This window comes from Piliocolobus tephrosceles, chromosome 12, assembly GCF_002776525.5.
Source record: "Piliocolobus tephrosceles isolate RC106 chromosome 12, ASM277652v3, whole genome shotgun sequence".
Taxonomy (NCBI): Eukaryota; Metazoa; Chordata; class Mammalia; order Primates; family Cercopithecidae; genus Piliocolobus; species Piliocolobus tephrosceles.
In genome coordinates, this window is record NC_045445.1 from 106,532,415 (window position 1) to 106,548,808 (window position 16,394).

The 16,394-nt window shown below is 40.2% G+C and overlaps 2 protein-coding genes across 7 annotated transcripts in view; one reads left to right on the top strand and one right to left on the bottom strand.

The window, feature by feature from the left end:
• Nucleotides 1–16,394, top strand: part of CASK (calcium/calmodulin dependent serine protein kinase) — a 408,963-nt gene that overhangs the window by 192,039 nt on the left and 200,530 nt on the right. The window lies entirely within an intron of this gene.
• On the bottom strand, nt 452–5,913 carry GPR82 (G protein-coupled receptor 82). 3 transcript variants are annotated; one of them, XM_023202799.1, is made up of 4 exons: nt 5,812–5,913; nt 4,687–4,822; nt 2,136–2,206; nt 782–1,982 (listed from the first exon to the last, which is right to left on the bottom strand). In XM_023202799.1, exon 4 carries the CDS (start codon nt 1,946–1,948, stop codon nt 938–940), a length of 1,011 nt encoding a protein of 336 aa, XP_023058567.1. In that variant the 5' UTR covers nt 1,949–1,982; nt 2,136–2,206; nt 4,687–4,822; nt 5,812–5,913; the 3' UTR covers nt 782–937. The 3 variants fall into 3 exon arrangements, with proteins under 3 accessions (XP_023058568.1, XP_023058567.1, XP_031792456.1); XM_031936596.1 differs by lacking the exon at nt 5,812–5,913 and having other exon boundaries at nt 4,687–4,905; XM_023202800.2 differs by lacking the exons at nt 2,136–2,206; nt 5,812–5,913 and having other exon boundaries at nt 452–1,982; nt 4,687–4,905.

The following is a 16,394-nucleotide window of genomic DNA, read 5'->3' on the forward strand; positions in this document are numbered from 1 at the left end:
AAGCCTAATCCAAATATTTAAGCATTTGTATAAGTAACATCTGCTTTAAAAATATAGAGTCAATGAATATTGCTTCTCCCAATAACATGAGCCAGATAATTTCAAATAAATAATGTGTTTATAAAACCTTGGATTTTTCCCACTGTATTATTCATGCATTTGAATAAGACTTGAGTGAGGATATTTCTTATTTATTTATTTATTTTACTTATTTTTATTTTTTTGTTTTGTTTTTTTGAGACAGAGTCTCGCTCTGCCTCCCAGGCTGTAATGCAGTGGCGCGATCTCTGCTCACTGCAACCTCCATCCCGGACTCAAGCAATTCTCCTGTCTCAGCCTCCCGAGTAGCTGGGATTACAGGCGCCCACCACCATGTCTGGCTAATTTTTGTATTTTTAGTAGAGACGGGGTTTCAACCTGTTGCCCAGGCTGATCTTGAACTCCTGACCTCAAAATGATCCACCCAACTCGGCCTCCCAAAGTGCTGGGACTACAGGTGTGAGCCACTGCACCCAGCTATTTATTTTTAAAGATTTTAAAATTACCAATAAACACTGGTCATAGATTGACCCTTGTATTCTAACTCCCAGAAAGCAGACAAGTCATAAACCATTTGCTTCTTTATCCTAGTCATGAAGTAATATGTTCTGAACAGAAGCACTCACAGTTGAGTTTAAAGAGCCTGTTAGTTTCATATGAGTGGGATCCTTTCAGTATGCTTAATTTTTGCTTCTGAAAGTTTCTGCCGTCTCAACTTTCAGTATAAGTAGAACTGTTTTTTGAGTTTTATGAATATATATTTATTTATTTTTAAAAACAAAGAGATTTTCTTGGCGATTATTGTCAACCAAGCTGTGACATGTTAATGATATAGTTTAGTGTCCCTAATAAAGTCACATGAATGCTTTTCTATATTGTGGGGTTTTCCATTCAAAAGTCAACCATATGATTGCATGTGTGCTGAATTAGACTTTGTAAAGAGATTATATAGTGTCTTCTTGAATGTTTTATCTAATAAAAGAAATATAATGGGGTCTGTGCTACTTCTGGCCGAAGCAAGACAGGTGAGGATGTTTTTTGTTTCTATTAAATAATTCAATTGCTGACAGTTATCTCTTTGGTGTAGAACATAAAAAATGGGTTTAAAAATACTATAAGGAAGGAAGCAAACTATTAGTAGAATCTGGATGACCAAAAGATGTCTTTTCACAGAACTGTAAGTCAAATCTTTCTCCATAATGGATGTACAGGTTCTTATTTTTCTCAGATGGCTTACAAAAGAGTAGTATGATGTTAGTACTACTAAAAAGGAAAATCCAATAAATGTGGTTCCAATGAGACCTGCAATCTGAGAGATCATGGCTCCTAGTTCCATCTGCCGATTGTAGCATAGGCTTTCTTCTCCTTCTGTAGCCTCTATGACTGAGTAGTATATGGTAACTGGAATAATTATGCCCAGTACAACTCCCCATATGTAAATGCATAGTTTTCTAGCAAAGTTGGGCTGGCGAAATTTTTTCAGTAAATGGCCATAAAATATTTTCTCATAGCACGAAGTAGTCTCTTGCAAGGAATCCTTTTGCATTAAGGTAGCGTAGCGGCTTATGGCAATCCAACTTAAAATTAAGAGGCTGACAAACATACTTACATGCATGGATAGAGTTCCCAGAAAATTGACCACTCTGCATTGAGCAGATTGATAATCCCATTGGAAACCTTTCAGGAAATAGATACTCATGAAAGGCATGGCGCTGCACACAAGTAAGTTTGCAGTCACAAGGTGTGACAGGTAGGTGTGCGTTGATGTTTTTTTACCTATTTTTGTTAAAAATATCCATTGAGAGAGAGAGTTTCCAAAAACACCAACAATACAAAGGAGGATGTAAATGATTGGTAAAGCCATGGAAGAGATCATAGATGGTTGAATACATGTTGTGTTGTTGTTCATTTATGTCAGATTTTCTTGAATTTTGTCACGGGAGCTAGAACAGAATTGCAGATATTTAATATTAAAATTATTTTTGGTACAGTATTTAAGCTGAATAGTTTTTTTTTTTTTTTTTAAAGCATTGAATTAAATAAAATAGTAACAAAAATGTATTGGATGGAACGGGAAAGTGTAGATGGCTTCTTACCTTTTCCAATCACAATTGTCCGGTTGAAATAAAGACAAAAAGTTACTTATTGTGATGGATAATGCCTTTGTCTAAAAAACAAAATTTGATGTAAATAGTTACATGCCTGGGATTTATAATTTTACCTAGAGAAATGTATAGTTCTTAGATTGTAAAACAATTTGTAAGTGATGATTGATTTTGCCTAGAAATATAATTTAAAAATTTTTAAGGCACATGCAACCAATACATGTTGGCCAAAGTATTACAGAAGTATTTTGTGGCCACAATAATGGAGAGTTGACTGGTTTTTAATTACCACATTACTTATATATAGTTTTCAAAATGGTGTCTTTTTGTGTCTAGGCTAAAACACTCCTCTATAACCTAATACTATTAGAAGAGTCTCTTTTCATATTTCAGAAGTTACCTCAATTCCACGTGAGCAAAAATTCAGGCAAAATCCTGAATTGAACAGAAGAAAAGTGTAGCAACCAAGGACGGACTCCAAAATCCCAGGGTCATTACCAAAGAGTATTTAAAATTCATTTCAAATATTCAATGTTAAACTGTCATACTTTAATAAAAGTTTACACATGTATGTCAAAACTGTAGTTACAGCCAGATGTGGTGGCTCTGCACCTGTAATCTCAGCACTTTGGGAGGCCAAGGTGGGACGATTGCTTGAGACCAGGATTTCAAGAACACCCTGCGCAATGTAGTGAGACCCTGTCTCTATAAAAAAATACAAAAACTAGACTGGGTATAGTGGCTCATGCCTATTAGGCCATGGCCAGCCTCGGCAACATGGTGAAACCATGTCTTTACAAAAAAATTAGCCAGGCATCCTGACATGTGCCTGGAGTCCCAGCTACTTGGGAGGCTGAGGTTGGAGGATCAGTTGAGCCTAGAAGTTCAAGGCTGCAGCAAGCTATGATCATTCTACTGCACTCCAGCCTAGGTAACAGAAAGAGACCCTGTCTCAAAAACAAAAACAAAAAAACTGTAGCTGCTGTGCTTGTTGGTTAGAGTATCCTTGTGTGTAAATTGGTATCTGAGTTTTTCAGAGGATTTTTTTTAAAGGATATGATGTTTTAATCACAACATAAATGCTGGTTTTTACTTTTTTTGTGTCTTATATTTAAATCTTTCTCGCTTCAAAGGGTACATGTGAAGTCCTGAAGAATCATATACAGATTGCTTTTATTCTTATTTTTCTCCTTATTTCCTCACTTCTTTCAGGTGAGAATAACAAAAGTTACTGGATTCTGGTCAAATAAGAACCATATCTCTATTCAGAATGTGCCATATTCTCTGTGTTCTTCACCATAGCCTTCTGGGCACCACATTCTCCACTCTTTCATGATCTAGAGCAAGGTTTCTCAATCTTTTTTTTAATCGTGTTCTCTTTTGATAAACATAAAAATTGTACCATACACAGCCCTTGGAAATTCTTATATCCCCCCAGCCCCTCAGGGCAATTTTACTCTCTACCCCCTTCAGAATTATGGTTTGATTTATTTTCTGTATCTTGGATTACAGAATTTGGGTTTTTTTCTCAAAATAATATTATAATTTTATAATAACTTTTTAAACCAATCCACACCCAAAGTCTTGAAAACTTGAGGACTGTGCAGTGTCTGTGGGTTTAAATACCGAGATTCTTAATTAATGTCTACTAGTGTCTTTATAATTTTGTTTCTTTGCTATTTGTATTTAGAAAACAGTCCATATGCTTCATTGTAAGTTTGTATCTGAATCTAGTGCAACCTGATGAATTATAATCTGGTTGCAGTTAGTGTAGACCCTGGCATAAATATATAAAACCTAATCTGTAACTTCACCAGTTCAAAAATCAGTCAGATGGAAAGTGAAATGAGCCGGTTTATTTAAGAAAAAAAATTATCTGCTCACAGTAGATTTTGATTTTACATAAGGAATGGAGCTTCCTTTTATGATGCTGTTAAAGAAAAGCATTAGCTCCTGCCTTGTGCAGATAATGCATAGTATACTAAAAACTGCAAAGGTAATGGTGTTTCTGTATGAATAGTAAATGCTTCCAAACAAAAGGGAGATAAAAAATACTTCTGCAGAGGCTAGCTTTATCAGACAAAAGTTGAGTCTCTATAGGACTCTCAGTATAGCAGTCAACAACTAGGTCACCATCTTTACTTTCCCAAACTTGTATCTACTATGTACGTCTCCTTCAAAAATAAACTTTGATCATAAAACTACTAGATAACTATTTTCCAAAATTTGGAAAGTACTGTTGAACTTAAGAAATCAAATAAAAATTACATGTTACAGATGCAAAACTGGCCTTTAGAAAATGTCTGTAAGTCTATATTCCCCTCAGGAGAATGTCTATCTCAAGTCACTCGTGCATACATTTTGTCTCTGCTAATTTGACAAATGAAAAAAGTTCTACAGCTCTTCAGTTACTAATGACTGTCTACATAATTATATGCTGACTGCCTTTCTTAAGGATCAGCTTTCAAAATTTAAACCATTAGGTCCTGTTTATTTTTATAGTTTAATATTTAAGCTAAAAATGAATAATAATCACTCTTACCTGTATGAGTAGTTTATGCCAACTAAAGTTATATTGTTCAGGGCAGTGATGCCAAATTTCAGACTTAACATTCTCTGATCTTCGCTCTTCCAATATCTTTAGTCAGTGTAAATAGATTCTTGTATGACACCAACTACTGTGGGAGGAAAAGGGGAAATTAAACAGAGTATTGAAGAAATTCAATAGTTATGGTCAATGTGGCAACTGCCTCCTCAAAAAACCCTCATTTCTCTATTTCTGTAGTGGGAGGAAGTTGGTGGACAATATACATATTATACTTCCTTATGATTATTTCATGAACTAGTTACACCCCAGTAAGCTTTGTTTGCACAACTGACTGAAGTTCACAGATTTAATCCCCCATGGCTAGTTTTATATGACACAGTGATAGAAGGAGCCACTCTGTAGTAACCCAATACAAATATTGGTGCAAATTTGTCTGTAAAATTGTTTGTGGATGGCTTATTTGCAATCCATCTTTATCAAAAATAGAAACAAAACTCAAAGTTTTCTTATAACTTACTAGAATCAAATATTATAGAGCTAAAATAGAACTTCATGATCATCTATGGATTGAGACTCTTTGTTTTAAAGTTGAAGAATCTGAGGCCCAGAGGAACTCACTGTAAGCACAGACTGCACCCAGGGTTGGGTCCCAGTTTGGTTACTAATGAGTTAACCCACTCTGTTTCTAATTGCCCTGCACTACCTCCATTTATCAACATAATACACTGTTTGGGGCATTTCATAATAGATTTGGCAAATCCTGGGAGTGCCAAGTATGCCTCAGATCAAATGACTAGTTATATTAATAAAGAATTGTGAAACCATGACTAGTCTAAAACAATAAAAATTTTAAAAATAGAATTGTGAAACCAATTTCTTGTACAAGATTGTCAAATCAGCCTGTGACCTACTAACTAAATGAAAGCTAAGTGTGTACATCTGGGGAGGAAGACTTGTATCAAGCACTCCCTCTCATCCTTGAGTAGTTAAACCAGTGGGAGTCTGAAAAAGAGAACAGAAATCTAATTTCATCAAACTTAAGCACTTTAGTTATCAGTAAATCTTCACTTAAAATTAACAGAGGTACCTTGCCATTTCTCATAAACCCCTGATACTTACCTTATTTCATGTTTATTTCATAAATTCTCTCTGATGTTTGCTAATATTTCTCTCTAAAACAAAAGTGAGAACTGCCTAAAGTGTCCGGATTGTGTTCTGCTGCTGTTCGTCTTTGCCTTGCCACCATTTACTTAAGAACAGTGACTCATCCAGGGTTACATGGCCATTCATTACAGAGTAATTTGGCTTTTAGAATTCTTATCACTTTTACCTCAGTAATGTATCATGTTCCGGGAAGGAATTACATAGAACAAAAAACAGTTTTAAGTAATTTAGAGAAGAACAGAAATGTAATGCTGTTTCTAAGTGATTGAAAAATAGTTGTAATATTATCTGTTCAGGCATAAGCATCTTTGGTCCGAAAGAAAGAACACTCTTGTTTTCCTCCATTATCTCCAAACTCAGTAAATGATACCATCACTCCTTCAGTTATTCAAGCCAAAAACTTAGGAATCATCCTTAATTTCTCTTTCTTTCACATCTCACATCTATCTAATCAATTGCTGGTACTACAGCTTCTACTATCACTACCATCATTCATTAGCCACATTTCATGAGAGCTTACTATGTGCCAGATATCTTGCTATGTGCCTTACATTCAAGTCTTATTTGGTTTTCACAACACCCTGTGAAATGTCTCATTTTAAAGGTGAGGAAAACTGAAACTCAGAAAGATCTCATAAGTTGCCCAAGGTCACACAGCCATCTGTCCTCACGGGATGGTGATTGGCTCACCTCAAAGCAAGTAATTCAAGAACAAGTCCATAGCTACAATGACTTTTTGTGATCTAGCCTCTGAAGTCAACACTGTCATTTCTGCAGTATTCTATTGGTCACACAGAGCCAGCCCTGGATCAGTGTGGGAGGGGTAAATATCAGGAGGTGATGATCACTGGGAGCCATCTTGGAAACTGGCTACCACAGATGTCAATCAACCATTGAAACAAAGGAAGAGTCAGAAGTACTGCTTAAAAACCGTTGTCAGTCCACTGGTTGTTTATTGAGCAAGCATACCTGGGTAGGTGTAAGTTTTGCCAGTTCTTACACTATTTTGGTTTTTAGATCTATTTTTGTTAAACAGTGTAATTCATTCAACAAATATTTATTGGAGTTTCTACTATGTTCCTAGCAGCATGTGGAGGTCACAGAAGTAGGATGTTTAGTCACAAGCTAATTGAGGGTCTCTGGAAATTGAACAGATTCCACAAGCAAGCCAAGAATTTAGATTAATATGTGATATGTGATACAGATTTCAAATGCTCTGTGAATTAGAGAAGGGCAGAAACAGTGACTTAAAGTGGTTCTGAAAGGCTTTGTGGCCGGGCGCGGTGGCTCAAGCCTGTAATCCCAGCACTTTGGGAGGCCGAGACGGGCGGATCATGAGGTCAGGAGATCGAGACCATCCTGGCTAACATAGTGAAACCCCGTCTGTACTAAAAAAATACAAAAAACTAGCCGGGCGAGGTGGCGGGCGCCTGTAGTCCCAGCTACTCCGGAGGCTGAGGCAGGAGAAAGGCGAGAACCCGGGAGGCGGAGCTTGCAGTGAGCTGAGATCCCACCACCGCACTCCAGCCCCGGCGACAGAGCAAGACTCCGTCTCAAAAAAAAAAAAAAAAAAAAAAAAAAGGCTTTGTGAAAGCAAATGGAAGGGAGGAGAGGAGAACATAGCCTAGTGAGTGACAGTTCTGTGCCAGGTATGGGACAGAGCATTTTATGCCTAAGAACCCTAGAGATGTGTGGTAGGAGTCCCATTTTACACGGGAGGAAACTCAAAGATGTTAAATAGCTTGCCTAGAGGAATACAATTAGTAAATTCGCTTTAAAATGACCTCATTCTCTGCCTTAGAAAGAAATTATTGGTTTTTCTTGCAGGTCAATAAGGGTACCTTATGGTACTCACGATAGGGTCATGTTTTAAGTATTTTTAACTTTGTTCAGATAGGGTTTCCTGTTCGATTTATGTATTTGTGTATCCTGTTCTAGACTTGAGGTAGCAGAAACTGACTATGGAAGAAATGAAGTCCAGTTTTTTTCTATCTTTGAAAACTCTGAACTTTGTTAAGCAAACTGTTATTCCAACAATGTCAGTATAAATTCTTTAGAATTCAGTGATTTTGAGTTCCCCAGTTGAAATATAGGTGAATTTTATTTTCATTCTTCTAAGAAATTAGGAAATACTGTTACAATTGGTAAAAAGAGTAAATGTCAGGGAATACTAGATTAATAAAGTATGTTACAAGTATTCTGTAAAGTGGCCCCTTTGGACTTTTCTCATTCACATCACCAGTAGTTTTCTTTGGTTCTCATTCATCTTGCCCATCCGTCTCTTCAAGGTTCCCCTTCTATTGTCCAAGTCCAAATGCTCTTGACCTAAAATTCTAGTTGCTTCCTATATCGTCTGCCAAATATTGATCTCCTAAGTGTTCTGCTCTCACCCTTAGGATTTACTTCCTTGAGGTGTTAGAGTTATGTCCTACAATTGAAGTTCTGTCTTGTATTAATTTTCCTGCTTTTGAGATGGATTTGTGTATCAAGTGTGTTTTTTAATTTGGCCTCAAAATTCATTTGGAGTGGTTCAGTGAGAGTGTTTCAAAGGGCAGGCACATACTTACCTGGCAGAGGAGATACCATAATCAGAGGGCGGGCATGTGGACATTTATTTTGGCAATCCACAGTGGGCTGTACATAGCAGGGGGACATGAGAGCTTTCCTGACTCACATGGATTGTTGGGGTTAGAATTAGGGTCCCTTATCAATTTCCCTCAGAGCCAGAACCCAGAGGATACAGGACAGCTTAGTCATTCCTGAAGCCATGTGCTTCATCTAGAAATTATTTTAGGCTATCCAAACTAGTGTTTAAACTGGCTGCAATTGGCCTTTTAAGTACTCTAACTAACCAATCAGGAGCTCAGGGCATTGAGAGGCTGGTATGCAGAAAGAAAAGACATGACTAATTTATACACATTAGACTATCATATTCAAAAGATAATTATTTCTTTAAATCAGAGGCAGTAGTAAGTAAGCCTTGTCCAGTTCAACATATACCCAAGCCAGTGGTTATCTTTAGGAGGAGTGAGGCACAGTGCAGTTACCCAAAGCTATGGTTTGTTCAAGGCTCACTGAGCCCCCCGTCCTCTCCAGGAAGTGGTATCTGGCCACAGCCTTGTTTCCAGTCACACTGTTCTCAGGCCCTCACCGCCTGCCACAAGTAGCTCTGATCGTGGGTGTCCCACCCTTAATTAGAGTGTGAAGAAAAACCTCTCCTTGTTCTGAAGAGCTGGTTTCTCAGCAAGCAATGGGAGCATTTCTCTCAAGAATTACTTTTAAAAACAGCAGAAAATACAATCTGAAGTTTGTAAATTTATAATAACACAGAAAACTTATCAACTTTTGTAAAAAGTTAAGTAGAGGTTCCCCTTCAAAGACTTTCCTCTCCATTTAATTAGGAATAAATAGTAACTTCTCTTAGAAGCAAAATTTATTCAAAGACCTGTGCTAACATTCTTAAATATCTGCTAGCTGTGGTAAAGGAATCAATGTACTTTATGTTCTTAGCTCCCACAATTTGGCCCAAATATTTGCCCTGGCATGCTTATACTGGTCCAAGCAAACATTGAGTCATAGCCTGTTCCTCTTCCTTATTTGAAGGTGTTTTTACCTTTCTCAGCCTTCCACAAGTTACTTCCTCCTTCCTTTGTTCTCCTCTGCCTTTGCCTCTTTTAAAAAGTTCTAAGTTGCTAGCCAATCAAGACAAATACAGAATGTGAGGTCCCGTTCCAGCCAATGGAAACCGGACACAGCAGTAAGGTGGACGCATCAGGTTATAAATGACCCTGTCTCCTTTGTTCGGTGTACTCTTGTGGCAAAACTGCTGGCGAGTGTACCCTTTCTGCAGGAAGTAAAAATGGCCTTGCTGAGTAAATTAAATTTATGTTCAAGTGCTATTTCTTTATGGCACCGGGGAACAAGCATTTCAAACACTTTTAAGAAAAGACTAATGACGAAACAAAAATGGACTTTGTGAGTTGAAAAACACACATACGCAAACTCAAAGGGCATTTTCTTATTAGTTTGCATTTCCTTATGCATCCAGTGAACCAACTCCCCAGGAGTTGGATCCATCTCTAAATTCCTCTAGTAACTTCACCTTCAGTAACCGATTGCAGCACAGCTGCTGCTCCAAACTGGGTGACCACCCAGGAATTAAAGGTTCCTCATCTCCCAACCCTTTCATCCTTTGTGTTACCAAACCACATGTTTCTGTGAACCTGAACCAGGGCCATTCCAACAAACCCCACTTCATTGACACTGAGACAGAGACAGGCTCGACTTCAGCTCACCTCCACTAGAGCGCTCCCACTGATCACAAAACCCACACCACTACCTCAAATGCTAATCGTTCTTAAAGAATTCCAGGAATTGGCCTTCTGAGATAATTAAGATGGCCTCAGGAAGGAATGCTGAACAATTGATTTACAGCCTTGTTGCCACAGACCAGACCACCAGGTGGCCCATTACTCAAGATAACCATAGCAACCAGATCTGCTGACCTGCTTTGCTCAGCCCAGCCTGCATACCCTTCCCCTGTTACTAGTTCCTGCACTTTGCCTAATAAAAAAGCCCTATGAGTCTTTTCAGGAGGAAGCCTGGGAATTCTCTCTCTCTTGTGCTGCCTCCCTTTTGTTTGGGCATAAGCTCCAGTGAAGCTTTGTCTATGAAAGCGCTTTTGGCCTCATATCAATTTCTGTTGCATTGAGAACCCAAGAACCCATGATCGGTAACAATGCCAATTGAGGGTAGAAAAAAAAAAAAATCACACACAAACTCAAAATGCTTTTTTCTATTCTCTCATTCAACAAGAGTCTAAACAGATTACCTCTGTGACCAAATGTGTGGGGATTTCTCCCAATGAACAAGCAAGCAAGCAATTCAGTGGATACCAGCTGGGTGTCCTCTAATTCAGTTCTATTCTGACACTATCTACGTGGAGATAGCGTCAGATCCCACAGGTTGAAGGCTGAGTCCCCAAGACTTCTTCCCACCTTCAGATGCCAATGGCAAGCCCCAGGTTGCTTCACCTGTGCTTCTGACCCACAGGCTATATAAATCAAAGATCCCACAGCCCCCTCTTTGGGCCCAATTAATTTGCTAGAGCAGCTCACAGAATTCAGGGAAATATGTTTACCGATTTATTATAAAGTATATTACAAAGGATACAGTTGAAGAGATGCATACAGTGAGGTGTGGGGGAAGAGAGGGATGCAGAGCTTCCATGCCCTCCCTGGGCGTGTCACCCTCCAGGAACCTCCACATGTACAGCTATCCAGAAGCTCCTTGAATCCTGTCATTTTGGGGTTTTATGGGGGCCTCCTTACACAGCCATGATTGATTGAAGCACTGGCTACTGTTGATTACCTTAACCTTCAGCCCCTCTCCCCTCTCTGGAGGATTGAGAGTAGGGCTAAATGTTCCAACCTTGTCATCCTGCCTTGGTCTTTCCTATGACCAGCCCCATCCTGAAGCTACCTAGAGACTGCCAGACAGCAGTCACCTCATTAGCATACAAAAAGACATCACTTTGGAGTTTTTGAGGATTTTAGGAGTTGTATGCCAGACAACAGACTGAAGACCAAATATATATTTCATAGTATCCAGTCCACTCTCTGTCTTGAATCCCTCACATCAAAAGGATGTACAACTCAAAAGATACAGCCAAATTACTAGAATCTCATTCAATCGGTAATAATCAGTCCAGCCCATCATAGTATATGAATGTCTCCCAAGGTGAGGCCACTCAGGTTTGCAGGCTTCCATTCAGTCTTGTCAGAGTGCTCTCAGTGAACATATAGCTTCACCCTTTACAGCAGCTGATATAATTGAGCTAGGAGACAAGATATCCTTTCTTGCTCTAAGCCTCTTTTGAGGTATTAATACAATACTGGATTTCTTTCAGTTCATAACCCATTTATTCTTTACTCTCACTACTATTTTTCCTTATCTCTATAAACTCCCAAACTTTTCCACCTTTGGATGGGACAGTAGAATCAGCCACTGTGCTTGTCTAGATTGCAGGCAACAATACTAGTGTAGCAAGTGCTGCCCCCTCAGTCCACTCCCATTCATGTTAGAAATAAATATTTGGTGCCACAAAGAAGAATCAGCACTCCTGCAAAAAGTTTTCTCAGCAAGGCAAATTAACTTCTATAGAAAGGTGCATCTCACGGATGGAGCAATGGCGAGAGCACACAGAACAAAGGAAAGCAGGGGTTTTTATTCCTAAGACAATGGGTTTCTACTACTGTGTCCTGTCTCCATTGGCTGGAGCTGGACTGCACAATCGAAACTAGTCCTGGTTAGCTAATTTGAAGTGTACAGGGAGGGGGTTACACTGGCAGGAAGGGCAGTTTTGGGGGTAAGAGCTGTTATGGCAGGAGGGGTAATTTGCAGAGTGAGTGACTAAGGGCAACAAGCAAGAAACAGCTGTGGACTATAGATTAGGACTGGCAGGAAGGTTGTTTACTGCAGTCAGGGGCAAGGAGACATGAAGAACAAGGAAGTTGAGTTTGAGGACAAAGAACAAGGGAGTTAACATGCCAAACTTTTGAAGAGAACCTGACTGTATCTGACTTTCAGAAAGGGTAAGGTTCCATAGGTGCAGCAGAACGAGTGGGCTGTTTTTACCACCAGGGAGTATAGCTGCATTAATTGTTAGCCCCAATTTTGTCAGATGGGATAGGGCACAAGCCACTCCTTAGGAGTCCACCCCACTGTCAGACCCTTAGGAATTCTGACTCAAAGTTTAAAAACATAGTTACAGTTTCTTACTTAGGAATCACCTTCCTTTCAGCACTTACAGTCGCAGCCCTGGTCCTAGGACCAATGCATCAGGTAGAGGAAACGTAAAAAAAAAGTTGAGGTGATATGGGAAAGAAAAATAAAGTATGCTCATTATACCAATGTACTCCTCCCTTGGCAAGAAATGCATAGTCATACCAGCATCCTTCCACACCCCCCCTTCCCAGATACCTCAGAAAAGCAGAGGAATCTACTGAGTGGGGAACTTCCCTTAGCCCCACTCATGTTGAATGTGAGCACACACTTGCGAAGGCAAATAAGGCAGCTCTTGGTGCTTTCATCTCCCTCTGTTTTAGACAACCAGTGTTTTCATTGCCTGTTCCACTCTCTATCAAACTGTTACTCTGAGGAAGATGTCTCTCTGCCCATTGCTGAACATTATAGGCTATATACTGTGTTCCTGGGTCTGAAGAAGTGGCAACCATCCAAATCTGTGCAATATCTTCTGCTCTAGCTTTTATGGCACTCTGAGCAAACTATTACTGAGAAGAATATCTCTGTCCACTGCTGGAACATTATGGGCTGTGCCATGTGTTCTTTGGCCTGAAGAAATGGTGTTCAGCTCTCCAAATCTGTGCAGTATCTTCTGTTCTAGCTTTTTTATGGCATTCTCATAATTCACATCTTCCACCGGGCAAGCAAAGCCCAGTCCAGAATCAGTGTCTACTCCTGTCAAAACTCATTTGTGGCCTCCCAGGGCTACCAGCATCAGCCTCACTTGCCAACTTGTTCAGGGCTTTCCCACCAGGGAAATCTGCCCCACAGCCATGGGCAGTGTCTGTCTGTTTTGCTGGCAGACAGAATAGTTCTTATTGACATTTTGTACCTGAGATGGTGCAAAAGAGACATGTCTAAATGCAGCCCCTCTCTGCACTGTTGCAGTATCCATTTATCCACTCATTTCATGGACCCAGGTGGCCACTTCAAGGGAGCACGCAGGGTTGTCTGCTTGTTGATATCAATCACTTTCCAAACCAGGATCCTTTCTTTTTTCTTTTCAAGTCAGAGTTTTGCTCTTGTCTCCCAGGCTGGAGTGCAATGGCGCGTTCTCAGCTCGCTGCAACCTCCGCCTCCTGGGTTCAAGTGATTCTCTTGCCTCAGCCTCCCAAGTAGCTGGGATTACAGGTGTGTGCCACCACGTCCAGCTAATTTTTTTGTATTTTTAGTAGAGACAGGGTTTCACCATGTTGGCCAGGCTGGTCTCGAATTCCTGACCTCAGGTGATCCACCCACCTTGGCCTCCCAAAGTGCTGAGATTACAGGCGTGAACCACCACGCCCAGCCAAGAAAGGAGCTCTTCTGATGGCCATTGACATGTTCTACTTTAATGTGCTCCTCAAATTTCCATAGGGCCATTCTCCATATGGGCATCCCTTTAATAAATAGGCCAGGTTTCCACTGTCCTTCTGCCTGACCATGTGGCCAGGCCACTGAGTCAGTAAAAAAATCAAACACAGGGGCTTTTGCTATTGTTCATTTATTCAGAATGCAATTCAGCTGCCAAGCTAATTTGATCTTACCTTCTTTGATCAAGAGTGGCATCCTTCCAAACAGGATTGTTCACCTTGGAACTGTCATCTACAACACCAGGCAGCTCTTTGTTGGTCAGTTGAGAGCTGTTCACGGGGCCCCGTCCAAGGGTCAGTAGAATCCCGCAGTTCCTCACACAGTTTCAGAGTCAGTCCTAGGGAAAAAGAGGCTCCCTGCTTGAGAGTATTTCCTCCTTGCACTTCCCAGGGAGGATGCTCCTGTATAAACCATTTTCATTTTATTATGGATCTATTCTGGGCACTGCCATCCCCATTTGAATGTTTCTCTGACATCATGTGAGAAAGCATGGGTATTTCAGGTGTCAAGATCATTTTATGTCCTTCAGTCATAGGGGTTACCTTCAATTAATGTCCCATAGCAAGGTAGTAAATGCCCCCAAGTAGAAAGTCTCTAGTGTAAAGTCCCAGTAGTTGTCACTGGGAGATGCTCACAGACTTTTGAGTAAGACCCAGTAAACGCTCACAAAGGGCTAGCAAATGGAGAACTTGTCCCTACTGATATTCCAGCTTCCATTCTACACATTGTGGGCTTGGGTAATCTTACTGGTTCCCATTTAGCATGTTCAATTAATGTTGCTACAAGGGTATTTTACAATACGAGGTAAAAGGGAAACATTCCCCAGTCAGACACAATATCCCCATAATACAGTCAAGTAAAAGAGACCCAACCACTTCATGTAAAATGTGTTCAAATGTACCAACTTACCTTAATTTTCTCAATGCTTACTTTCCTAACTGTAGCCTCTATTACGACTTTACCAGCAGGTTTTGAGTTTACAGTACTAGGTAGGGGAAGTGTTCCCTGCCGAGACCGGCTCGATCGGGGAGACCCTAACCCAGCGGCGCAAGAGGAAGACACACACACAGAAATATAGAGGTGTGAAGTGGGAAATCAGGGGTCTCACAGCCTTCAGAGCTGAGAGTCCCGAACAGAGATTTACCCACATATTTATTAACAGCAAACCAGTTATTAGCATTGTTTCTATAGATACTAAATTAACTAAAAGCATCCCTTAAGGGAAACGAAGGGATGGGCCGAATTAGTTGCAGCAGGAACACGCCCTTAAGACACAGATCGCTCAGGCTTTTGTTTGTGGCTTAAGAATGCCTTTAAGCAGTTTTCCGCCCTGGGCGGGCCAGGTGTTCCTTGCCCTCATTCCCTTAAACCGACAACCTTCAAGCTTGGGTGTTGGAGCCATTATGGACATATCACAGTGCTGCAGAAATTTTGTTTATGGCCAGACTTTGGGGGGCTTGCTCCCAATAAGTCTCCTTTCTTTGATTTGCAAAGAGATAAAAGCAAGGGCAGCTTTGTCACAGTGAGCTACTTCTCGCAGGAGTCGGGATCCGCTTCAGCAGACCATACAAAAGACAAACAACATAGATTAAAAACACAATCATCATTGAAATCACAGAGTTTCCAAGTGTTTTTATCCATTTCAATGGGTTACTAGCTGCTAATTTGTCTGCAGCTCCTTTAAGCACTCCAGTTCCTGGCATTAAGGTCAGGTGTGCCTGGGATGCTTTAAATATTTTCTTTTAATTTCACTACATCCAAAAACAAGTTTGTAGAGTGTCCTTCTAGATGCTTTTTTATTCTTTTCCAAATTTTGATCATATTAAGAGCATTTAATAGTTTCCACAAATCCTTATGTTTAGCTCCTAGAGCGGGCCATATCATTTGAGGTTGAGGTGCCACTATACCTCCATGGTTCCAGATAATAGGAACTTTTGCCGTACTACTTATCATTTCTACCATCTGACCGTTTTGTTCAGATCATCTGAACATAGTGTGGCTGTGGCAGGCAGACTGAGAGGTGCAATTTAAGCCAAACATCCCCTTAGGGGACCAATTAATAGTGATTCCATAGGAATCATTGTGCAGCACCTCTGCCTGTTCTGCAATGCAATCTTCCTAAACAAGTATGTTCGGTTTTTCTAACTGGGTCCAATTCTGTGGTTTTTGAGAGCGGTATGCCTCAATTATAAGAGTAGATTTATTGTGGTAAATACTGAAATCAGAAAGCATGTGTAACTGTGTCAGAGTGATTGCATCCAGGCATTATTACCAGCCCTTATTGAAGGAATACTCACGGCAGTGGTGATAACCGCTATCATAGCTACCATTATTCATTGTGACTGGTTGTCCCGCTTTCCTCAGGTTTTCTTCTGCCATCT